This window comes from Canis aureus, chromosome 6 (assembly GCF_053574225.1).
Source record: "Canis aureus isolate CA01 chromosome 6, VMU_Caureus_v.1.0, whole genome shotgun sequence".
Lineage (NCBI taxonomy): Eukaryota > Metazoa > Chordata > Mammalia > Carnivora > Canidae > Canis > Canis aureus.
In genome coordinates, this window is record NC_135616.1 from 79,229,691 (window position 1) to 79,254,207 (window position 24,517).

Here is a 24,517-nt window from a genome sequence, read left to right on the forward strand (position 1 = left end):
CTCCACGGTGGCCTACGTGACGAACCCAAAGCCTCTGGAGCGCTTGGCGTTGGGCTCTCTCCTTACCACGCAGTCCGTAAGCGTCCCCCATTGCTCAAAATGGCTCCTCAGACTCTCACCGGTCGTTTCGAAGCTCAAACCTCCGATGAAGAGCTTCCGCAGCTGCTCGGGCTCTTTGGGAGACTCTGACTTAGACATGACGGCGGTGGGAGGGGAGACTGTAACGATGCTTACTCGGCGGCGTCCAGGGGCAGAAAGCTCCTTTTTATCTTTGAGCAAAGTTACCATCTTTGCTTTAAAATCTCCGTTTAGGGCGGCCCGGGTGGCTCAGGGGTTTAGCGCCACCTTCAGCCCAGGGCCTGATCCTGGAGACCCGGGATCGAGTTCCGCGTCGGGCTCCCTGCATGGAGCCTGCTTCTCCCTCTGCCTGTGTTTCTGCCTCTTTCTCTCTCTCCTCTCGCTGTGTTGCTCATGAATAAATAAATAAAATCTTAAAAATAAATAAATAAAATAAAATAAAATAAAAAATAAAATCTCCGTCTTGCTGGGATGCCTGGGTGGCTCGGTGGCTTGAGCGTCCAACCTTGATTTTGGCTCAGGTTGTGATCTCAGGACCATAGGACTGGGTCACATGTCAGGCTCCACGCTTAGTGCAGAGTCCGCTTGGGATTCTCTCTCTCCCTCTCCCTCTGCCCCTTCTCTCCAACTCTCTCCCTCTCTAAATAAAAAAACAATAATAAATCCTTTTTAAAACTCATGAAATTAAATCTTTATCTGCATTCATGATCAGTCTCCATCTATTGCTTTTTCTTTCAAGTATGGGTTACATTTTCTTATTTCTTATTGTTAGTAAGCTTGGGTTACATCCTGGACACCATGAATGATAAGTTGTGCATCCTCTAGATTGTGTTATATTTCTTTGAGGAACACTAAATTTTTTTTAGTATTTTCCTTTTTCAAGGAAATTAACTGGCTGAAATCAAACTTCCTTTGTGGTGAGCACCAGCTAAGGTCTCCGTTCAGTTCATTTAGTTGTGTTGGGCTGTTTGGATCCTTTCCCACACATGCATAATTCAAAAGTCACCTAGAGGTTTGAGCAGAGTCTATATTCAGGATTTATGGAACTCTCTCTGTGACTCTCTTTTTAATATTTCCCTCCTCCATGTTCCAAATGCCTCAGACTCTTGCCTCTAGTTCTTCAATCAGTAAGACTAGGAGCGTTTACTCAAGCTTTTGACAGTCTGCATAGAGCCAACTGCAGCTGGCCATTGGGAGAGAAGTTATGAAAATAGAAAACTTACCCAATGCATTGTTATTCTTCTGAGAGTCAACGCCTCTTCATTTCCTGACTGCTTTTTGGTCATGCTTTAATGCCCTCATGCAGTTGCTGCTTTTCATTTTTTGTGCAGCTTTAAGCTATTATCTGTAGGAAAGATGACTTAATAGGCTCTATTCCACCATCACTGAAAATGGAAGCTTCTGACCATCAAATTTAATGACATGAACGTCACTGGTGCCTTGATAAGAGCACCAATGTTTACATAGTAAGAGTAGAAACTTGACTAGAGTGGGTTCATGAGAAAATGGGGAAAAAATGAAATTATGTATAGTAAATATTGACAGTTTCACGAGTTGTTTTGTTGTAAAGGGAAAGAGAAATGAAGTGATTTCTGGAGGTGGATGTGGTATCAAGAGTAAGATAAAAGCATGTCTTCTATGCTGATGAGAGTAATCTAGGAGAGGAGGAAAAGCTGATAACACAGGAAAAGAGGGAATGATGGATGAATGTTCTTGATGCTGGAATGATGTTCTTGAAAGACAAGAAAAGATAGGACATGCACAAGGGGAGGCTCAGCCTTGGATAGATCGTGGACGGTTCATCCACACTCAACGAGGCAGGTGAGTGGATAGGTGGGGAGGAGCAGGCTGGTTGGAGTTCTCTTTGTTTTGCTTCCATGTTCTCAGTGAGATAAGAAACTCAATTATCATCTGAGAGTGAGGATAGAGGAGGAGGCATGAAACCTTCCTCTAGGAAAGTAGAACTAAAGAACCAACAATGTAATAGGAAGGCTGGGCAGCACTAAGATCCCTCTTCGAATTGGTGTCAGGAATTTAAAAGGGGTCAGCATGGACCTGGAGGTTCTCCACCCACATTTCGCTACCACACAGGTGCAGGTGTAGAATGGGTGGAGAGTTTTTAACCAGAGACTTTTCCCAGAAGGTACGACGAGGCAAAGTAAGGGAGTTAAGGCAGGGTGCAAAGGAGTGCTTAGAGATGGGCCGAGAACTTTAACCCCAGCAACTAAGGAGAGAACAAGGGGTTTGAGAGCTGATTAAAATTAAGGTGACAGAATGAGTAAATTATAGGGTCTGAAGAATTATGAGAGGCAGACGACTTGAGAGAGTGAGCCGCGCGTGAGGAGGTGGTGGTCAGGGAGCGTGACGCTTGAAATGGAAAACATGGGAAAATTGTCATCCTTGGTAACAGTAGGATGAGCTGACCGAGGGAGTGAGTAGCTGAGCTAGGACAGAGGCAAATTCGGTGGTGGATGGGAGATCAAGGAACCAAGAGGCCAGGCTGTTGGAAGGATCGTCCTCCTGGACGTTGAAATCACCAAGAATTAGGAGAGAACTCACATGGAGAAAGTGGTGGCAGACTGGAGCTAAAGTCTGCAGGGAAATGAGGAGAGTGGCCCGGAGACCCGGAGATGACTGCAATGGTCTACACTGAAGTGAAGTTCCAGGGCGGCCCCAGACCTTCTTCTCTTCCTGGATTCTGCCTGTAGTAGCTTCTAGTCAATGCACAAATATTTTCCAGTGATAAAGGTGAGCTCTCTCCCAAATTGGCAAAGGTGACCCAAGAGCGAACCACTAGGATTACAGTGGGAAGGGCCCCCCGCCTTCGCTGCCGGCGGGTGGGAGCCGTGCAGGTCCACAGGCGCGCTGGTGGTCACGCTGACTCACAGCGGCTGGGATGGGGGTGGGGCTGGTCCAGGGAGCAGAGCCAATTCACTTGGTTGTCAACCTACCAGGTCATCTTGAGAGGAGGTTTGTGACATTTGGGACAATTGGCAGACAGGTGTGGGATGGAGCAAGAGATGCAGGAGGGAAGGAGGGAGGCAGAGGAGAGGATCTGGGGCTTTGCTAAAAAGTGAGGAGATTGGGTCTGCCTGTCTGTCATGCAGAGGAAACTGAGGCACCACGCCGGGAGAGAGCAGGTAGCAAGCCTCAGGCCCCCGGTGGCTCTCCAGATTGCTGCTTGCCAGCTGCCCGCCACCTCCCGGGGCCTGCCTTTCTCTACTCAGGGCTCCGCAAGCTTAAAGCCAACCTGAGCCACCCGTATTCGGGGTTGTTTGCTTTTGAGAAACAAAGGACTAAGGTCAATGAAGTCACCACCGACCCAGTCATCCCAGCAAGAACTCGTCTTTCATATCTCCTTTCACATTTGGTCCCCAAGCCCTTCCAGCTCTGAGATGGCACCTCGACCCCACAGCCACAACCAGAGTCTTGCACGGGACCGCCCCAGGCCCGGCCTTGGCCGTTTCAAGGTGCGCCTCCCGGGCCCCGCCTCCGCTCCCCCCACCTGCCGGCACCACGGTGTGCCCCGAGAGCGACCCGACGACATCCTTCCTCTGCACACAAACATCACCCGGCTCCCAATTTTCTGCAGAGAACCCTGGGTCTCACGTGCTGGAGTGTCCCAGATGCCCCGAGGCCCCCCTGGCCCTGCCCCTCCACTCCCTCTGCGCCCCTGGAGGCATCTCCCGAACTCGACGTGCCCTCCGGCCGCGGGCCCCGGGGTCCTGCACCTGCGCGCAGGTCTACTTCGCCCTCGGTGCACGCGGAGCTCCTGTGGGCCCAACGGCAACTTCCTCAGCACCGGCCGGGGTCCAGCAGGGAGCATGAGCTCCGGTTGCAAGGACGCGGAGTTGAGGGGACCCCGGGGCGGTCTCCTGCTGCACCGGCCCTACAAGCGGCCCCGGCCTCCCTCGTCGCTCTCTGCACAGCGGCCCCTGAGCCCCCGGGGTCGGACCCCGCGGCTCACCCACCAGCGCCCTGGGGCACGAGGCTATGTGTCCTCCTCCAGACAGTTCTCTCAGTACCTGAACAGCCATATACCCAGCCTAGACCTTCTGGATCCTTCTGACTTTCCTTACTGGGCATGGGTTAGCTCCCCTTCGTTCTCTGGGGCACCGGGTTTTGAACGCATCTCAGGTTGTCCTCATCCCGCTTAAGAATTGGGGCTCTGAATGGGGCCTAGGACACCAGATGTGGCCCGAATGGCACCATAGCCCGTGGAGTGGGGCCTCTCCGATTTGGGGCACACGGGTCTAGTCTCCTCTGTCATCCAGCCCTGAAATTGCTGGGTTCCTGGCCTCTCTGAGCCCCCGTTGGACGTCATGCAAAGGTCCAGACTGCAGGGGCCCCAGGCCTGTGGCGGCTCCTACTCTGAGCCTCCCCGGGGAGCGGGATCTCGAAAGGAGCAAGGAAACTGGCCGTGGGCCTCTTGGTGTTTAGAACTGGAACTCTCCAGTGTGGACGGATCCGGCTTTGGGATAAATTTATTCTCAGGGAATTTCGTTCCAGCTGGGGAAGCGGTCGGAAGCCACAAAAAGTGACGTCTCAGTAAAATTGTGAGGCAACGTCCACTCTGCCCCAGAGCCAGTGGGCGGCCTTGGGAAAGCCTCCTCACCCCCTTCCTTTCCGCTAAAATAAGGTGTGTGGGGTCCCCCGAGTTCTGCCTCTCGGAACACCTCCAAGACCCCTTTCCCCGCGGCCCCTCCTGCTCCTCTGGGGTCTCCAGGAGCCCAGACCTTGGCCGTAGCCTGCCCGAGCGCCCCGGCAGGGGCTGGGGAGCCCACAGTCTTGTTCTGACACAGATTCCCACACAGTGCCGGTGGCAGGAGGGAGGCAGGCAGCCGAGAAAGCTGGTGAGTCAGGCTGTCAGAACTGGCCCTGCCAGTTCCACGTGTCATCTAACCACAGTGTCAGCAAAAGCCCAGGCCAGGTTTGGGCTCGAAACCTCTTCCAGCTGCTGTCGCGCATTCTCCAGGTGGGCAAGGCATAGAGCTTTCCTGCAGAAGCCCAGCAGCTGCCGGATTTGCAAAAGCCCTTCCCTCCCTCCCTCTCCCTCAGGAGGGAGTCACACCTTCTTTTATAATGGTCATCAGGCCATGGGAACAGCCTTTTCCCTGCTGGCAGGGACGGGACAGGATGGGACGGGATGCCAGCTCCACACTGGGCTGGCAGATCTGGGGAGACACCAGCATTCCAGACTCAAAACAAAGGCCCATAGACTCTGGGCGAGGGGACGCTGTCTGGACCCGCTCAGCCACAGCCCAGAAGGGCCTGGAGACAGCAGCTCCACCGGACACCCCTCCAGAAGCTCCCCCCAGACCACAGACTCAGCTTCTCACCTCGGGCAACGGGGGCAAGGGACCCCTTAGCACCAGGGAGCCTCACATAGAAATTTCAGTGTCGGGGTGCCTGTCTATGCGTGTGTGCAAGTGTGCATGAGTGTGCATGTGACAGTAGAAGGGAATTAGGTTAGCATTTCCCGGAGTTATTCCTACAGGACATTCATAAACGCTAAGTGACAAAAAAAAGTCTAAGTGGTTCTTTTTTTTTAAGATTTTGTTTATTCATGAGAGACCCAGAGAGAGAGAGGCAGAGACACAGGCCAAGGGAGAGGAAGGCTCCCTGCGGGGAGCCGGATGCGGGACTCGATCCCAGGACCCCAGGGGCACGCCCTGAGCCAAAGGTGGATGCTCAACCACTGAGCCCCCCAAGTGCCACAAAAGAAGTCTAAGTTTTAGGGACTCTGGGCTAAATGAAATTAAACAGCTTTGTTCCACTCATGTTCCCCAGAAGCTTTAATGTGCTGCTGCATGTCACAGCAGAGAGAGGATGAGAGAAAGGGAGAGGAAGTGGGGGTGACGGGAAGCCCCTCCTGTGCTTCTTTGGAGGAGGAACACTTCTGGGCAGAGCACCTGTGCCAGCCTGGGTGATGCTCACACCGCTTACGCTGACTTCTGAAGGGAGATTCTGGAACCCCAGGCAAAGGCCCTTCTAGGACAGTAAATGGCAAACCAGATGAGCATGGCCCGGGAGAGACCTCTGTCCCAGCTGAACAGGCTCAGGGTCATCCCAGTGTGCCTGGCCTTCAGCCAGCTGGACAGGCTGGCGGGGAGGCCATTGGAGAAGACGGCTTGGGGGTCAAGGAGCAGAGCAGGGCCCGGGTCAGCGTTTACAGAATGAAGCACTCCCTCTGCCTCCAGCCAGCCTGATAGCAGCTGACGTGGATCCCGAGGGTCTGCAGAGCAAGGGTTGCAAGGCGCATGCAGATCCCTGGGGATCGGGTTAACCTGCAGATTCTGAGCTTTTGCACTTCCGGGAGCTCCCAGGTGGATGCTCTTGCTGCCAGTCAGGGGCCCACGGACCCCACTCTGAGCAGCAAGGTGCTAGCCAGTGTAGGAAGGCTTTCTGGAAGGATCAGCCTCTGGTAGAGGGGAGACCCGAGGGTGGAGTTAGCAGAGCACAGAGCTGGGGATGCGAACTCTGAGGAGGTGGGGAGAGACCGCAGGTAAGACAGGGATGTGTGGAAAGGTAACCAGTGCGGCCTGGCGCTCAGATTCTAGGGCGCGGTGTGGGGCGAGAGGCACCGACGAGAGCTGGGGGATGGACACCGAGGTCCAGCTGCTGGCAAATTCCACCCGCCCCATCGCAGCCCCCAGCCCTGGAGCCACACGGGGGAGGTTGACCATAATTCTGGCGCAGGGCCTAGGGACCCCAGGGTGAGCGCTAATCCCCAGAAGAGGAGCATGGCCATGTGGGCTCCATGTCTCCCCACTCTGCATAAGAGATCTCTGACGTCCTGGCAGGAGGTAGGAGTGTCTTCAGCACCTTCCCCCGGCCTCCCGTCACCGTCACTGTCACTGGTGGCTGCAGGCCAGGCAGGATGGGCTCACTCACCCGGCCAGGCCCATCTTCCCATGACAACGGGTCCAACGTCCCCCCAGGAAGGAGAGGGCAGGAAGGAGGGGCCGCCCAAGGCCTGCTCTAAGGCCTGTAGGGTGGAAGGGACAGGCGACCTAAACTGGGGGCATCTCAGAGGAAGAGGGGGAGCAGACACCACAGGGATGGGGAATGGCAAGGGAGACACACAGGGGGAAGGGAGCCTTTCGATCGCCACAATATCCCAGACACTCACAGGCTTGTGCCACAGGGATAAGCACTGTTCTGAGCACTTATATTTATTTTTGTAAAGATTTTATTTATTTGTGAGAGACACAGAGAGAGAGAGAGAGGCAGAGACACAGGCAGAGGGAGAAGAAGGCTCCCTGCGGGGAGCTGGATGCGGGACTCTAACTGGGTCCCTGGGATCACACCCTGGGCTGAGGCAGGCGCTCAACTGCTGAGCCCCCAGGCGCCCCAAGCACTTATATTTATATAAGCTCATTTCATCCTCCAAAATCCAATGAGGCAGCTGCTAATATCATCCCCACCTTAGAAAACAACAACAACAACTGAGACTCTAACTTGGCCAAGATGACTCAGCGAATACATGGTAGGATGGGGATGGAATCCGGGGAGTCTGGCCTCAGAGTTGCTGCCCTTAAACACTTTCCAGAAGACAACAGGTTCTGGGGCACACATGGCTTCACTCTCCACCACCCCCCACCCCCTCGTCTGGCCAAGTAGGGTGCAGAATGGGTTGTCGATGGCCAGACCGCCAGTACCACTCTGTCAGCCGTGGTAAGGCAGCCTGATTCTTCCTCGGGGGGAAAAACTCCTTTCCAACTGGTGCTTCCCCACCCCTGTCCCCTCAGCCCTGGTCACTTGTGCAGGGCACAGCAGCCCTGGCCTCTTCATCTCCACGAGCTGAAAATGCTGCTAGTTTTCGGAGTGCCAGTTTCCTCGGTGTCCAACATCGGTGCCAAATAGCCCCCACCGCAGTGCTCCCATATCTCTCTGTTTTTCTTTGCAAGCAGCGAGATCATCCCCGGCCTTTTTCAAACACCGTATACGTGTCGCCTGTCCAGGGTGAAGCCTTGACTCCTTGGGGATCCACGGCCAGTCCTTCATTCAGCAGTTTCTGAGTGCCCCGGGGTCCCAGTCACGCTCTTGGGCTGGGGATTCGGCAGTGAACAAAAACCGACTAACTCCGGGTCTTCTGGAGCTTACAGTAAGGAGACACACCACAACCGAAACCAGGGGGAGGAGACCGGAAGTGCCAGGTGGAAGGGAGGGTGCAAGGAAGTTTGCCTCTTGGCCAAGGAAACCTCCTGCTCCCCTCCCCGAGGAGGCTGAGGAAAGTCCTGGACAAAGGGAGGTTTGACTAGAAAATCGCCATGTTCTCTCCATCACTGCTGCCACCTGTGCTCTGGGGAAGCTCCTTCCCCGCCGGATGGTGGGTTCCTCCAGTAAAGGTTCCAAAACTTGATGCCGACTGGAAATTCTTTCAACAGCCCCATTATAGTGACTACGACTTTGACCTCACCCCACTTCAAATTCCCCCCTCGTCCTTGACTCAAGGCTGGCTCCCTGTCTCCCCTCACCCAGCACAGACCAGACTCGGGGAGGCAGGGTGGGGCTGAGCTCTCTCATACACCCCCTTTTCCAGTCGGGCCCCCCTCAGGCTGCGATGGTGCCAGGGAAAGGAAAGGAGCCCACGCTCACTAGTTCCCATGTGTGTCACACCATCGCCCGAGCACAGGCCCCAGCTCTGCTTTGCTGTCTGTTAACTCAGAGGGACCCAGACGGGGCCCAGGAGCCCACATCCATCTGGCTGGCCACTACCATGGTCCAGAGTACGTGCTCACTATTTATGTGTCGGATTTATGGGACGACGGAACCAATGAACACATGAGCCCTGCCAGGAGACACCTTAGTCACCAAGCTAACTCAGGGCTAACACTGATACCGCACGAGTGAAGTAAGCACCTGAACCTTTTAAGATCAGTTTTTCTTTTTCTAGGTCCCATTGGTTGTTTTTTAGATTTATTCACAGTGGTTTGACAACTATCAAAGTCAATACAAAGATAACGTAACTATTTTAGCACACTTTCCCTCTCTGTCAATATTTGACGGTCAAACAACGAAATCCTGTACAAGATCTGCTGAATGAGAGTGGTTTCCTCCTGCAGTCATTCAACCCGTATGGGGCGCTGGGACCCATGGGTGAACAAGCCAGGGCCCCCCCGCCACACGAAGCACCCCATCCAGACAGCGAGGGCAGTGAGGAAGTCAACAGCTGAGCCCCAAGAGGCCCGTGTTCGTTAGCAAGTCGTTTTATCCGCACAAGGGACAGCAGCAAGGTCGGTAAGGTCGCGCAGTCGCCATCCAGGGCTGCCGGCGAGCCATCAACAGTTGCCACAGACGGGATAGAACAGCATTTTACACGCGTTCTCTTACAAGGACCGTTGCACGCGCATTCTGCATTGTAGTATCAGAAAGGATTCGAATAAATGTTAGCTAAAACACAGAAGCCATTTCTTTAAAATGCACCTTTGGGGGCGTCTGGGCCGCCTTCAGCTCAGGCCGAGATCCCAGGACAGGAGCTGCTGGGCGGGGAGCCTGCTTCTCCCTCTGACCCTCCCCCTGCTGTGCCCTCTCGCTCTGTCTCTCTCTTGCTCTCGCTCTCAAATAAATAAATTAAATCTTTTAAAAAATAAAATAAAATACGGGATCGCCGGGTGGCTCAGTGGTTTAGTGCCTGCCTTCAGCCCAAGGCCTGATCCTGGAGACCCGGGATCGAGTCCTGCATCAGGCTCCGTGCATGGAGCCTGCTTCTCCCTCTGCCTGTGTCTCTGCCTCTCTCTCTCTCTGTCTGTCTCTCATGAATAAATAAATAAAATCTTAAAAATAAATAAATAAATAAAAATAAGATACGCTTTTCTTTGTTTCTATGAGATAGCCAATTTTATCTGGTAGAAAACATACCACGCAAATAAAAAAATCTTAAGCAGAACAATCGGGATCCCGCCCTGAGTGACCTTGGGTGAGTCACCCAACTGCTTTGAGCCCCCGCTTCCCCACACACAGAGTTCTTAAGGCGTCACTCTGCACGTTGCTGTAATCGTCGAGTGCACGTGAACTGTGTTGCACACGGCTGGCACGCAGCAGGTGCCTAATAGGTGGAGGCTAATATCATTCGTTAGTATGATCAGCCTCTCCCAGTAGAGTCCAGTCCTCACCGGCTACCCTGGGCCCCCGTAGGTGAGAGATGTGGGGCCAGAGAGGGGTCCCCCCTCAAGCTCAGAGGGGAGAACACGGCTTGCCCACTACCCCCAAGCACCCAAACCCCTCCTTCGCCTGCCCCCCATTCCCCCCAGGGCGCTGGCTTCTCTGGGGCATCGGCCAGGTCGGGGTGGGGGGTGGGGGGTAGGGCAGCTCATGCTACCCAGAGTCCCTGCCCCCTCCACCCCCCACTTTCCTGAGGTGCAGCCCCAGCTACACAGCCCCTGCTACACAGCCCCTCTCTGAGCTGCGTTGTCGCCCAGGCCTGGGTGGCAGACGGCATGGCTGGGTGGCCAGGCGGCAGGAGGGCAGGGCCACGGGCAGGGCTGCTTCCCTCAGGCTCCTCCTGAGCCTCCAGCCCTGAGCAGTTGAAATTCCTGTAGCTGTCGGGGCGGGGGCTGAGAATGGCCGGGCAGTGGGTGGGGCTGGGCACCCGCCTGGGAGGGAGGGAGGGACAGCGGCTGATGCTGACTCGGGGACCTGGTTTCTGTGAATCACAAGTCCCGGGGCACGAGGGCCTGTGTGGGGGGCTCTCAGGGGAGCACGGGGGCATGGCCTGAGGAAGCCGGGGGTGCCCAGGGGGACGCCCCCAGACTTCTGGGAGAAACTGCACCTTGAACCCGGTCCTGAGGGGTGGGGAACAGTTGGTGGGCAGAGAGGGAGCAAGAGCACTGCAGAGGCGGAGGGCATGCATTTGGGGCTCACAGGACAACTCGCTGCATCCCACGGCAGTGTAAGATCGCAGCTGGACTAAGGGGCGGGCGGACAGTCCCTGGATCAGGCCCGCCACCCCAACCCTATTGCTGATTGTTACACCAAGTCTCTGTCGTCCCCCCCTCCCGGGCTCACTCTCTTTGCAGGGTTGAGGGGTGACCTGTTGGCAAAGCAACAACAGGTGCTTCCACCATCCCCAGGTCCCCTAAGCACCTGTGGCCAGGAGCGTGGGCTCTAATCACCCCCCAGAAGGAGGAAGCGGCTCTTCCAACTCGGGGCAAAGCCTCCCATGCAGGACAAGTCACCTGTCCTCTGACTGGGTCCTGGGGCTCCCTGTGGGGAGAAGGGCCAGCCTCGCAGGCTGACAGGCGCAGAGCACACAGGTGTGCTGCTGTGAGGGCTGCTGTTTCCCCAGGTGGGCGGGCGAGGGGAGGGCCGGGCAGGGGCAGAGAGTACCAGCCCCTTCCCTCACGGCCTGGGCCCTGGGCCCACCCCCAGCTGGCTCACAGGAGCTCTGGCTGCAGCTCAGGCCCCGCACTCCGGAGATCCGAGGTTCTCCTCCATCTGCAACATGCGTGTGCTGGGAGGAGTCCCGGCTCTAAAGCCATGAGCTTGGGTTCAAATCCCAGCTTCTCCACTTGCTAACTGCACGGCCCTTGTCATGTTGCTCAAGCCATCAAGTCTCAGTGTCCTATGAACGTGGGGAGGAGACCTGAGGGCCTTGTGGGGGGCAGAATCGGCCAAAGAGAACACGTGTCACGTAGCCAGCACAGGCCTGGCACAGAGGACAGGGAGGCATGTGCGGGGATGTCGCAGAGGAGAAGGGGTGAACTTACCCTCCCACTGCCCCAGTCAGCAGCATTTCCCCCCAGTTCCCACTCTATCTTCCTCTTGTAGGGCCAACAGGGCAGGCTGGACTTTCAGAGGAGAAGCCAAGCCCAGAATGGTGATGACCCACAGCCACCCCATGGCGACACGGACGCCACAGTGGTCTGGCCTGCCCTCCTGGCTGGCAGGGACCCCAGCTCGGGCTGATCCCAGAGCCTGGCCCTGAGGCCTGTCGGTGAGCCCAGCACAGAGGAGAGCCAGGGTGGGTACTGCTCCACCCTTTCCAGAAACCAGGCTGCGGTGTCAGCAGCTTGCACCTGGGAGCAAGTTCTGCTCATCTCCATCCAGGCAGTGGCACGGACCTGGGACAGCCGAGAGACAGTCAGCAGCAGCAGCAGGCTCTTGTCACCCCAGTCCCCAGTGGTCTGGGCACGGAGAAGCCCTGACCCTGGAACACGGAGGGAAGAGAAGCCCCCGGAGGCTCTGTGAAAGGCCACAGACAAGGAGCCAGCTAGGACCCACATGGGCCACTCAGCTTGCCCACACCTTGAGCCCTTGGAAGGGGCTGGCAACGGGCTACGACCAAAACAGCAGCGCCGGCGGCCCACACGCGCTAGCCCTTGCCAGCCACTGTCTCACTAAGGGGCCTGACACCACGCAGGGGGCTCAGGCACCAGGAGGGGAGTCACTCGCCAAGGCCACAGAGCTGGGAAGCGCAGGACCTGAGTTTGACGGGAGAAAGTGAGGCTGTGGGTTCGGAGCTTGGGGTCCCCAGCTGGAGGGGCTGGTCCCCAGGCCAGCAGCCCCTGGAGACCCATCAGCCTCTCTTGGCTTCTCTTCCTCAGAAGCGGGTTTCTCGTGTGAATGCCTTTCATGACTTGAGTTTGTTTAGAGAGAAAATCTAATGACAGGAGGATGGCGGGGGGGGGGGGGGGGGGGGGGCAGGGGCGTCTCTCTCTCTGACCCAGGGTCGGGCAGAGCTTGGAGGACGTTTTCCCTGAGATCCGAGATCTGCCAGGTGACAGGTGTGCCCAAAGCAGGGGGAGGTGGGAGCCTCGTGGAGACGGTGGTGCTTGGGGCTTTGCCGGGGACGGTGCAGGGGGCATAGGGGGTCCGGGGCACACCACCCTGCTGCAGCCTCACCCAGCTCCCTGGGCTCAGGGGGCCCAGCCAACTCTTGGCCATCCTCTCACCCTCAGCATTTGGTTCAGCTCCTGCTGCATGGTGTAACTGTGCACGAGGGTGACAGCGTCGTGAATGAACCAGGGGGCACGTGTGCACACCCTGCTGTCCCACGCCCCTCCCATGTGAGTCCATCACCGTATGCTTCGGGGCACACCCCCGTGGTCCCTCCGTTCCCTAGGAATGACCGGGGAGGGGTCCCGTCCGGAGGCAGCTCTCGAGTCACCCCGCAGAGTTCTTGTCCAGGTGCCGTGACAGGGACCCAGACGGGGCGCCACGGAGCCAGAGCACAGCAAGCGCTGGGTGCGGACGGTGTACAGGGCACTCACAGGGTTTTCCCTGAACACCGAGTGACTTCAGGACAAAAGAGATAAGTGGGACCTGCCGTCAGGGGCCCTAGGAGGAAGTCAGCAAGGCCACCTCAGGGTAGGGTCAGGGTAGGGTCACTGACGGAGAGACAACACCGACTAGGGTGGAGGGATGATCACGAGGACCCTGCTGGGAAAGGAGGTGCAGGGAGCAGGGCCCGGGACTGCAGCGTCATCCCCTCCTGCCAGAGGCAGGGACAGAGGACGTGGAGCCCCCATGGGGATTTGGCAGTTGGAAAATTCTGGAGTGCTAGATCCAACGCCCCTCTCGCGGGTAGCAGGGTGAGTGGGGCTACCGTGCGTCTCCCCGAGACAATAGTGGGAGCCCTCTCTGGGCGTAAGACCCAGCCTCCCGCCTCCCTCGTCTGGGGCCCTTCCAGAGGCTCTTCTGCTCCCCACCAGAAGCCCCTGGATCTGGGATGACAGGGCTCTTCACGCACAGTGGGCCGGTGCTCCCTCTAGGGCTCCGTCTGTGCTGCTCCGTCTTTCCATCCCCAATCCCTGTCCTTGACCTTCTGCTCATCCTCGGAGACTCAGTGGAGAACGCTTTTCCTCCAGAAAGCCCTCCTGCCCTCCAGTGCCAGGTGGGGTGGCTCCTGTCTGTGCTGCCCCAGCACCCCCGCCCTGCCTGCTGTGACTCAGAGCTGGAGTCTCCTGTTTGCTGCTTCTCTCCCACTGGGCTGTGAGTTCCACGAGGGCAGGCATGTGCCTGTTCAAGTCACAGTATCACCTATGCCTGACACAGCGCCTAGCACATATGAGGTGCTCAGGAGACATGGATGGATGGACGGATAGACGGGCGGACGGACGGATGGACGGATGGGTGGACGGATGGGTGGATGGATGGGTGGATGGATGGGTGGATGGATGGACAGACAGATGAATGGATGGATGGATGAATAGATGGATGGAGGGACGGATGGATGGACGGATAGACAGATGGACGGACGGATGGATGGATGGATGGACAGACAAGTGGACGGATGGGTGGAAAGATGGACGGACAGAAGGATGGATGGAGGGATGGATGGATGGGTGGATAGATGGTGGATGGACAGACAGATGGATGGATGGATGGATGGATGGACGGTCGGACGGATGGATAGGAAAGGAGGCCAAGACCCCAGGCTAAGCCCCTGTTCATTGCCCAGAGGCCATACCCCTTTCATCTCTGTGTCTCGGCATCTATCACTGCGCTTGGCCCGTGGTGCGGGGGAAGGGGGTCTCTACTGTCTCTTGAGAGCCGGGGGACGGTGCCTGCAGGCACAGACACCAGGGACACTGTGGTGCTAGAAGTAGAAGTGTGGGCGCAGTTACAGGAGGGCCCGGGGTGCCCAGAGTAAGGAAAAATGAATCACTGTGCGTGGAAGCGCGTGGGAAGCCTTCCCAGGGACCGTGGGGCTCCCTTTGGTGGATGGCCAGTGGAGAACTGAGGGAAGGCCTTGCAGGCAGAGGGAGCAGCTGCAGCAGAGGCGTGGGGGCGCCGCATTCGGGGCTTCCCCTAGGGAGCTGTTGAGCCGGGTGCTCTCCCATCTCACGTGGTTCCCCTTCTGCCAACGGGGCCCAAGGCCGCCACGCGTCTTCAACTCAGGGAGCCCGTGGTCCCTGGTTCGCGCGCACGCCCCAGAGGACGCGCAAGTGGCGGGAGGGGAGAAAGCCGAGCACTCGGAGCAGCCCACGCCTCTCAGCAGCTCAGCTCGGCCTGAAGGGCCACCTGACGACACCGGCCCTCCTTCCCCTCGGACGCCTGCTTCCTAGGCCCGGGCCAGGAAGAGAAAGAAAACAGGCCCATCCAAGAAGGCCTCCATTGTTCCCAAGGAGTGACTCACACACGGGAACCCTTGTCCTGACGCTCAGGACGCTCGGCACGTCCCCCCGGGCCTCGCGGTGACTCACGGCAGCCCCGGCACAAGGCCTCCTGCTGGGTGTGAGGCCCAGGCCCTGGGTGAGCTCGCGCGTTCGGGGCCAGCACCCTCTCGCCTCCCGAGCAGGTGGACAGGGCTCCTTTGAGTTTGGCAGTTACCAGCGGCCCGTGTCCCCAAGGGGCGTGTGTCCCCGAGGGGCCCGAGTCCCTGAGGGGCTGCTCTCGGCCCTGACTCCCTGTGAGACAGGCTCTCACCTCAGCTTCCCTCCCTCTGAAGAGTTGCTGACAGAAAAGGCACGCAGTGTGTGTTGGCTTTTATTATGGGCATGCGTGGCACGTGGGGTGCATGCGTGGGCACGTGGGGGGACAGGTGCACAGCAGCTTCTGGCCGGGCCAGCTCCTGGTTTCCAGACACCAGCCTGCCTCCAGCACCCGGGGGGCCCCAGGGACTGGGGGCGAGCAGGACGGGGCGCCGGCGAGGATCTTTGGTCAAGGCGACTGCTGCCCCTACTTCCAGCGCCCAGTGACCTTGGCCTTCCCGCGGGTCTTGGAGCTGCCAGAGAAGCGGGGCGCCGTCAGAAGCGGGACACAGGCCGGGCAGCAGGTCTCCACAGGGAGGGGGCGCAGGTGGCCGACGGGGAGGGTCGACAGGGTGGCCTGGAGCTGCCTCCGAGCCTCGGGTTGGGGTGAGTCCCCACGGGCCCTGCACCCCGTTCCCCGCGGAGCAGTCACCCCGGGGGAGCCCAAGGAGGAAGCAGCCTGTGCCCTGAAGCGGAGGAGGCAGGGGTGGGAGCCGGAGCCCTCAGAGGAGGAGCGGGATGGCTAGGACCCGGGGCAGGAGGAGGCAGGCCGGGCTGGAGGAAGGACCTAGAAACTTACACTTTCTGGTTATCATTGATTCTGTTCCGGAGAACATTGATCTGTAAGTGAGAAAGACAGAGTAACCTCGGAGCTCAGGGACTCAGGTCCCAGGTGGCTGGGGATGAGGGGGAAGCTGGCTTAGCACAGCTGTGGAGGAGGAAGGAGGAGGGAGGAGGGGGAGGAGGAAGAGGAAAGATGAGGGAGGGGGTAGGAGAGGGAGGAGGGGAGGGGGCCGAGCAGCAGCGCTGTGAGATCCAGAGGGCCCCGGGGCCACAAGCAGAAGCCAGGCAGAGGCTTCCCGGCCACCCCACGGGGCTGTCGCTGTGGGGTCCCAGAGCCACAGAGGGCTCGGGACAGGGTGGCACAAAGAGGCCTGAGCCCCGGTGCAAGGCTGGGCCTCAGGAAGCCCCCAGGCAGCCGCAGCCCCCAGGGCCCCAGCCGTCCCCGCCCTGGACCCCAGGGGAGGAGGGAGGCCGGGGCCTGGGGGCTGGGGAGCAGCTAACACCTCCTGCGCCCGCGGGGTGCCCGGCACCTTCTGTTCCGTCATGATCATGAGCACTCTTCCCAACTGTTCACCCGCAGGATTATCACGAGGTATGACCTCATCCACGCGAAAGCGCTCCAAGGGGCCTCAGCAGAGCCATCACTGCGACTGTCACCGTTACTCCCCCCCGCCCCCCCAACCCTCACCGTGGCCTGCGGGCATCCTCCTCGTTTCAATGGGAAACAGAAACGAGGAGAGCTAAGCGACTGGCCCGGGTCACGCGGGTGAGGGCCGAGCCACGGACCCGGCGGTGCGGCCACCACGTGCACGCTCCGTCACCACACGGGGACATCCATGCAGCCACGGGGGCCTGAGCGGTGCCCAGAGGAGGGACCCTGCGCGGGAGGTGCCCGAGGCAGCCCCCAAGGGGAAGCTGCGCTCCTGGGGCCGACGGGCCTGTGGAGACCCGCGCCGCCCAGCTGACTCCAGCCTGCTGCCGGGACACCTGGGACCCCTCGGCGGGCTGGGTGCACCCCAGGGCCTCAGAGTCTGTGGGGACGGGAGATGCGGCTGCCGGGGCGAGGGGCCTCCTCTGCACCCGGAGCCCTGCTCTGTGCACCCGGCTCCCCCTGTCTGTCTGGGCGGCTGCCTCGAGGCCTCAGAAAGGAGGGGAGGGGGACCCCCCAGGGCAGGCCCCCCCAACATGGGTTTTTGCTCCGGCCCCGCCAGTGAACCATCAGAGCTCTGCAGCGAGCAGTGGCCGGTGGTGGACCCTGAGCACTGTCAGGGATGAGACCCCGAGTGCGGGGTGACAGGGTCGGGGAAGGGGCCTGACTGGCAGCGCCGAGGGGACCCACCGACCCAGGAGGGGCGTGGTGGGGTCAGGGTTGGGGGGAGCAGCTCACTTCGTATTTCTGCTGCTTGAACTTCTCCTGCAGGTCGAACTTCTCGGCCTCCAGGTTGTAGATGCTCTGCCACAGTTCCTTGGCCTTCTCCCTGCGCGGCCGGAGTGGGGCGGGGTGGGGGCCCTAAGGGGGGGCCTTCCTCCCGAAGGGCCCCGGGCCCCAGAGGCCCCAGCCCTCCTGCACCCCAGGCCGGCCTAGGTCCCCAGCCCACCCGCTCAGTGTGGCGCCCAGATGGCAGTGCCCGGGGCTTGGGGAGACAACCAGGGGCCGGAGGACCGAGGCCTGGGGAGGGGCAAGGCCCTGCAGCACCGCAGAGCACAGTCGGATCCCCGTGTCCCCCCCACCCCCAGAGGGCGTCTACTCAGTGCTCCCTCCCTGTTGGCCAAGCAGACCCGGCCTGACCCGCTCAGGCCCAGCTCTGTCCACCAGGCCGGTCTTTGGGAAAATATGTGGTGTGACCGCGCCCCCTGGAGGTGGGTGGTGAGAATGCGCCCCCTGCCCTCCCCTCCCGCTTCCCCTCTGCTCCCCCCCTTCTGCCCCCTGTCCTCCCCACCCTTCCCTCTGCCCCCCTACTCCCCCTTTGCCCTCCTGCCCTCCCCTCTGTTCCCCTGCCCTCCACCACCCTCTCCTCTGCACCCCCGCCCTCCCCCCTGCTCTCCCCTCTGCCCCCTGCCCTCCCCTCTGTTCCCCTGCCCTCATCCCTGCCCTCCCCTCTCTCCCCCTCCACCACCCTGTCCTCCCCCACCCTCCCCTCTGCACCCCTGCCCTCCCCTCTGCCCTCCCCTCTGCCCCCCTGCCCTCCCCTCTGCACCCCTGCCCTCCCCCCTGCCCTCCCCTCTGCTCCCCTGCCCTCCCCTCTGCTCCCCTGCCTTCCCCCCTGCCCTCCACTGTCCTCCACCACCCTCCCCTCCACCACCACCCCCTCCCCTCTGCTCCCCCACCCTCCCCTCCCCCCCCCGCCCTCCCCTCGCAGATGCTGCCCTGCACCCTCAGTCCCCACCTTAGCTGGTCCTCGTTCAGGTGGTCAATGGCCAGCACCTTCCTCCTCTCAGCCAGAATCTTCTTCTTCTTTTCCCGCTCCGTCTGCCTCTTCCCACTTTTCCGCTCGGTCTGGAGAGGGTGGTGAGCAGCGGTGGGGGGTTGGCTAGAGAACACCTCCTCCCTCTCCCCCGCCCCTCCCAAACCCCGATAGGGAGAAGGGCAAGGCCCGCAGCAGGACCAGGCCCTTATCCTCTTTCTCCTGAGACACCCACACGCCACCAACTGCCTGGATTTCCCGGAGAAACTGAGGCAGGGGCAAGGAGGGTCGTTTCAGTCCCTTACTCCTTGGCGGCTCCCTCCTCCCACTAGCCCACTGTCCACGCTCCTCCCCCCGCCAGCCCCCTCCGCCCAGGGAGCCCCCAGGGCCACGAGGAGGAAGAGGGTTAGAGGTTTCTGTACCCACCTGGGCCTGCAGAGCCAGGACACCATGAGAGAAAGACCCAGAGAGAAAGAAGGAGACCCGGACAGAGACACAGAGGGAGGGCAGGGCCCGGGGCCGAAGGCAAAGGCAGGAGACACAGGGGGAGAAGGAGAAGGCGATTCAGACCCCGCGGTGGCGGGAGGCGCTGCCTGGAGAGCGGGCCGGCCGGGGCGGCTGGAGGGCCCCGGGGTGGGGGGGGGGGCCCGCTCTGAGCTGGGGACGTGGGAGGCCTAAGGAACCGTCCTGGTGGCTCCACTGCCTGGAGAAAATCCATCTGGTAGCTCCTGTCCCCCTTGAGAACGGGGTACCAGCGGGAGGGGCATGAGCACGTGCGCAGGAGCAAAGCCTCTGTGGGTGCTCGGGCGCTCCCGTGACCTCGGTGCAGGCGGGTGGGCCTCGCACCTGTCTCCAGGTGAGCGGGCTGGGCTCTGAGCGGCCTGAGGCCACGGCCGGAAGGGGCACATCCGGGGCTCCCACCAGGGCCCCTATCCTAGGCGCAGGGCTCTTCCAGACGCACTGTCCCCCCCGGGGCCCCGGGCACGGCTGACACAGGGTCGGGGCCTCTGCCTGCAGCCCCACCGCCAGCAGCCCCTCCTGGGGAAGGCCCAGGCAGGAGGAGGAGGACGCTTGGGTCTCACACGGTGGGGACCCAGCTCGAGGGCGGCGGACACCCCGCCCCTCCCACTCCAGTGCCCTGAAGCCAGCTGCTCCCGGCCCACCTTCTGGATGTAGCCCCCAAAGTGCATCATGTTGGACAACGCCTTCTTCTTCCGGGCCTCGTCCTCGGCCTTCCTCCTGTTCTCCTCCTCCTCTCGTCGGGCTCTCTCCTCCTGGTTAGCAGGGGGAGCAGGAGCACAGATCAGGGGTGGAGGCACAAACCCCCGCACAGGCTGAAGACTGGGGTCCCCGCGGTCCCACGAGTGGAGCTTTCTCTCCACCAGGCAAGAAGCCCCCCACACGGACCCCCCAGGACAGGGCCTGGCACCAGGGAGGGGGTTCCCCAAGTGAGGGTCACGTGCTCCCGTCAGGCGGGGAGCCCCCGAGGGGGCCTGTTGCTCTGGGGGCACAAGGAGGGGAACTTCTGCTCCCGCGGAGTTGGCACGGGGCCCGGAGGCACCAGAGACACCAGCCGTCCTGTAGTGAGTTTGTGCCTTTCAGCCCCTGTGGCTCACCTGGCCCCCCCATTCTGTGGCTCACCTGGCCCCCCATCCTATAGCTCACCTGGCCCCACCCTGTAGCTCACCTGGCCCCCCACCCTGTGGCTCACCTGGCCCCCCCATCTTGTAGCTCACCTGGCCCACCATCCTGTGGCTCACCTGGCCCCCCCACGCTGTGGCTCACCTGGCCCCCCCACCCTGTGGCTCACCTGGCCCCCCATCCTGTAGCTCACCTGGCCCCCCCACCCTGTGGCTCACCTGGCCCCCCCATGCTGTGGCTCACCTCCATCCTGTGGCTCACCTGGCCCCACCACGCTGTAGCTCACCTGGCTCCCCCACGCTGTGGCTCACCTGGCCCCCCCCACTCTGTGGCTCACCTTTCTCCCCCACTCCTGCCTCTGGCGACTACCAATCTGTTCTCTGCATCCACGAGCTTGCTTTGGTTTTCATTTTTGTTTCGTTTTAGATTCCATATATATGTGAAATCACGCGGGGGCGCCCAGGGGGGCTCAGCGCGTTGAGCGTCTGCCCTCAACTCAGGTCATGATCCCGGGTCCTGGGGTCCAGCCCACGTCGGGCTCCCCGCTCAGTGAAGGGTCTGCTTCTCCCTCTCCTGCTCCCTCTGCTCCTCCCACCGCCTGCCTTGCTCATGCTTGCACAAGCTCACTCTGTCTCAGATAAACACATAGAATCTTTAACAAAAAATAAAGTGGGTGAAATCCTACGGTACTTGCCCTTCACTGTCCGACTTATTCCACTTAGTGTAACACCCTCTAGGTCCAACCACGTTCTCACAAATAGCAAGGGTTCCTTCTTGTTTCATGGCTGAGTAATATTCCTGTGTCCGTGTGTATGTGTCGGTGTACATGTGTGTCCATGTGTGTGTGTGCATGTGTCCGTGTGCCGTGTGTGTGTGCGTGTGTGTGTGCACATTTTCTTTATCCCCTCCTCCGTCGCTGGACACATGGGTTGCCTTCAGGTCTTTGCTCCCGTGAATAAGGCTACAATGACCGGGATGCAGATGTGTTGCTGCTGGGGGTTCGTGTTCGTGTGAACACCCAGAGGTGGAGCTGCTGGACGGAGAGTCTCATAAAATTCTAGGTTCGTGAGGCCCCGACGTTTGGTCTTGCCGGCCGCTTATCGCCAGAACCCAGACAAGGCGCAGCACTCACCGGGGGCTCGCTGACCGGCCCGGGGTGTGTGAAGGCAGAGGGGGCGGGGGCTGGAAGGCGCTGGCAGCAGGGTGGGGGGCTCGGTGGGCCCTGCACTAGGGTCACTCACAGCCAGGCGAGTCTGACGCTCCTTCTCCCGCTCGTTCCGGATGCGCTGCTGCTCGGCCCGCTCGGCCCGCCGCTTCTCCTACGGGGGAGAGGCCAAGCCTGCCCAGGGCGTGCACAGGCCGAGGTGTCAGCAGAGGTGCAGGGACCGCCCAGGGGACAGGCGGCCAGAGAACCCTCACGGGATCCCCCGCCCCCCGAGCCTCAGGGCAAGGAATGCCCTTCCTCCCGGGGCTTCGGCCCCCGCCAGCTGCACGCACGCAGAGTCGGCGGACAGGTGGGCCAGCTCCCGGGGCCCGGCTAAATAAAGATGGGCCGACACCGAACAGCACTCGTCATGGGGCTGTCCTCAACCACTCGAAAAATGCCAGGCGGCTCGTCCTGTCTCCCCGAGGGCTGTGCCCCTGACCCCGGCCCTGGCAGCTGCTCTGTGTCCCCCGACAGGTGGCCAAATCCTCAGCTGCCAGCCAGCGCCGCGCAGCCAGTTTGGTGGAGAGGAAAACAAAGCAAACCAGATGACCTCCCTCCCCCAGCAGGATTCCGGGATCGCAGAGGCCACAGCGTCACCCGTGTCGGCGCAGGAGCTCCGCCCAGGGGAGGCAGGCGGGGGCGGGGGCGCAGCTGGAGCCCGGGCCACCCGAGGCGAGCCGCCCAGACCGTCCAGGGGGTGTGGAGTGAGCAGGGCCCCAGGAGGTGCGGGCCGGGGGCTCCCGGGCACCCGGACCCTGACAGAGAGCCCACCCCGGGTGGGGAAGGGGCCCCAGGGAGGGCTGCCCAGGCACAGGGGCCTCTGGGGGCGATTCCACGGGAGGCTGGACACCCACAATCCTGTCTTTGAGTGAAATCAGCTCCTCCTCCTCTTTCTTCCTGTTCTCAAAGTGAGCCTCGATCAGCGTCTGCAGTTCGTTCAGGTCCTTCTCCATGCGCTTCCGGTGGATGTCCTGCGGACGCACGGCGGGCTCAGAGGCCCCACGGGCCGGGGAAGCAGCTGCGGGGTGCCCCCTCCGCAGCAGACGGGACGGGCAGGCTGGACGCCCAGCCGGCAGGGGCCACAGTGGCCCAGGCCCAGGAGGAGGCCCAGTGGGGGTGCTGAGCGCCTCCCCGCCTGCCATGCCCCCCCCCAGGTCACAGGGTGTCTCCCTCGGGGCCCCTGCAAGCACTCCCAGCCCAGGCCCGCTCTCCCCACAGGCACGCTCACGTCAAAGTCTACTCTCTCTCCATCTGGGATCTTGGGTGGCACCAGGTTGGGCATGAATGGCCTGTGGGACAGAAGAGGAGGGAACTGGGGAATGTCCCCCCCGCCCCGGCCCCCTGGGACCACGGGTGCCCAGAGCAGCGGGGCCCCTCTCCTTCCTGCAGAGGCACAGCCGCCGCGGCGCTAGCACCCCACGTCAGGTCTCACAGCCGGGACACCGAGCTCTGTCCCAGGTGCCCCCCTCCGTCGTCCCTGTGCACCCACGACGTAGGCAGTGCCGGCCTGTCCACCAGGACAGAGGCTCAACGGCACACGCGGCTGACCCCACGGCATCTCCCCATGAGCCCGGAGGCCTGTGCTGTGGTCCCCGCCCCAACGCATGCTTGCCGGGTGGCACCCGGTCCAGTGGGGCCGGGCCTCAGTTTCCCTGCTCGCCCTCAGGTCTATGCAGGGCTGGACTGAGGTACCACAGCATCCATCGCCAGGAAAGCAGACAGCGCTGGACGGATGAGCGGACCTGTGGCTGTGTCTGGGGCTGTTTCAGGGGGACCCACGGCCATGGGGCGAGGCCACCCGTGTGGGCTGGGACAGGCTGAGCACCACCCCAGGGGAGGCGCCCGCGGGCCCAGCACCCCAGTCCCCCTGCACCCCTGCATGCACAGCACCACGCCGCCCCGCCCCACCCCCCTGCCACACTTCGAAGCCCCCTTAGGCCATCCCAGTTTCCATTGCTTGGCTCCCGCAGATCCTCTTTCCTCCCTCAGTTCCCACTTCAGCTACAGAGGAAGGTGTTCCAGCCATGCTGAGGGACGGGGGCGGTGGGTCTCTGTCCAGGGCCATGACTAGTCCGCCCCACCACCCCCCCGTGATGGGGTGCGCAGCTGGCTGTGTAGGCCCGGGGCGGACTTCAGCCTCCACCGTCCCTCAGGCACATTCTTGTGGTTACACACCCCGTATAACCGTACATGGCAGCCTGTGCTTGCTGCACCCCCAGCCCATGCCCGCTGTGCCATACTGCCCTCCTGCCTGCCCTGGTCAGCCCTCCTCACTGGCCCTCCGCCCACAGGGCTTCACAGGTACGGCCCACTCACCTGGGCTTTGGTTTGGACTCCTCCACCGGGCCATCTGGAGAGGAGAGAAGCCCAAAGCCACGGGGTCAGGAGGCCCCAGACCTGGCCCCAGCTCTGTCCCCCATGGGCCTCCATTTCCCCATGTGCACAGTGAATTCCTTCCAGCCCCGCAGATCCCTGGCTCCAGGAGTGTCACGAAGGTCACACCTCACACCCCCTGTGCCATAGCACCTCCCGGGGGGACATCTCGGGGCACAGCGGGGTCCCCACAGGAAGCACACACGCCCAGAGAAAAATGCCCAGCCTTTCCTCGTTCACCAGTTCTGGGCAAGGCAGCTTTGCTTCCCAGGGAGGAGGGCCCCCCCCCCACCCCGTGGCTGCCCCAGGGGGTCCTGGCCCCTCAGTCCCCGCCCAGGTCTCTGCCTCCCGGTTGCTCCCTGGATCCCTGGCCACCAGGGCCCGGACGCACACAGGCATGATGCCAAGACCCAGTTGCTGCCCCTCCCCTGCAGAGACGGGACCAGGACCACGGCACCCCGTAAAGCCTCCCCCGTGGCAGTGAGCACCGCGGCGACGTGCCACAGCCCCCATCTGTGTCTTGGGGTTTCATCCCAGAGACGCCACACTTCACAGATGATATTGCCTGAGCTCCAGGAGCCCGGAAGGTGTGGGTCCCCAATCTGGGCAGGACAGTGGTCCCCTCTCCCAGGGGCACCACCGGGCAACTTCTCTGGAATGAGGGAGACGGGTTTGCAGCCCAACACCCAAAACCTGCAAGGTCACCAACTTCTGACCTCACCCCCCCCCCCCGAAGGCCTCCTTGCCCACCTCCCCGGAGGGAGTCCTGTGGGCAATCTCCCCCAGAGCTGCTTGCAGGGGTTCCCTTGACATCCTGATACGTCCCTCCTGAG

General features: G+C 61.0%; 3 protein-coding genes across 3 annotated transcripts in view; all 3 read right to left on the reverse strand.

Annotated features, from left to right (window-relative positions):
- Window positions 1-8,872, reverse strand: part of TMEM9 (transmembrane protein 9) — a 185,265-nt gene extending 176,393 nt beyond the window's left edge. The window contains exon 1 of the mRNA XM_077902431.1: window positions 8,864-8,872. Within this exon, the coding sequence (XP_077758557.1) occupies window positions 8,864-8,867 (4 nt within the window). The 5' untranslated portion in view covers window positions 8,868-8,872. The remainder of the gene's footprint in view (window positions 1-8,863) is intronic.
- Window positions 8,873-15,497: 6,625 nt separating this feature from the next.
- On the reverse strand, window positions 15,498-23,724 carry LOC144316490 (troponin T, cardiac muscle). The gene is made up of 9 exons (XM_077902436.1): window positions 23,628-23,724; window positions 22,540-22,600; window positions 22,166-22,282; window positions 21,346-21,423; window positions 19,627-19,737; window positions 18,446-18,555; window positions 17,446-17,536; window positions 16,075-16,115; window positions 15,498-15,748 (listed from the first exon to the last, which is right to left on the reverse strand). The coding sequence occupies exons 2-9, from the start codon at window positions 22,591-22,593 to the stop codon at window positions 15,703-15,705; spliced, it is 648 nt and encodes a 215-aa protein (XP_077758562.1). The 5' UTR covers window positions 22,594-22,600; window positions 23,628-23,724; the 3' UTR covers window positions 15,498-15,702.
- The window catches only part of LOC144316579 (troponin T, cardiac muscle-like), an 11,184-nt gene continuing 9,646 nt past the window's right edge, over window positions 22,980-24,517 (reverse strand). The window contains exon 11 of the mRNA XM_077902580.1: window positions 22,980-23,071. Within this exon, the coding sequence (XP_077758706.1) occupies window positions 22,980-23,071 (92 nt within the window). The remainder of the gene's footprint in view (window positions 23,072-24,517) is intronic.

What these genes read in the sequence shown, in the direction of transcription:
- LOC144316490 (XM_077902436.1), bottom strand. Translation starts at nt 22,593, where the DNA reads ATGCCCAACCTGGTGCCACCCAAGATCCCAGATGGAGAGAGAGTAGAC. An exon ending in TTGGGGGCTACATCCAGAAG is followed by an intron (nt 18,556 to 19,626) that starts GTGGGCCGGGAG and finishes CACCCTCTCCAG; the next exon opens with ACCGAGCGGAAAAGTGGGAA. An exon ending in TCAAGCAGCAGAAATACGAA is followed by an intron (nt 16,116 to 17,445) that starts GTGAGCTGCTCC and finishes TCTCACTTACAG; the next exon opens with ATCAATGTTCTCCGGAACAG.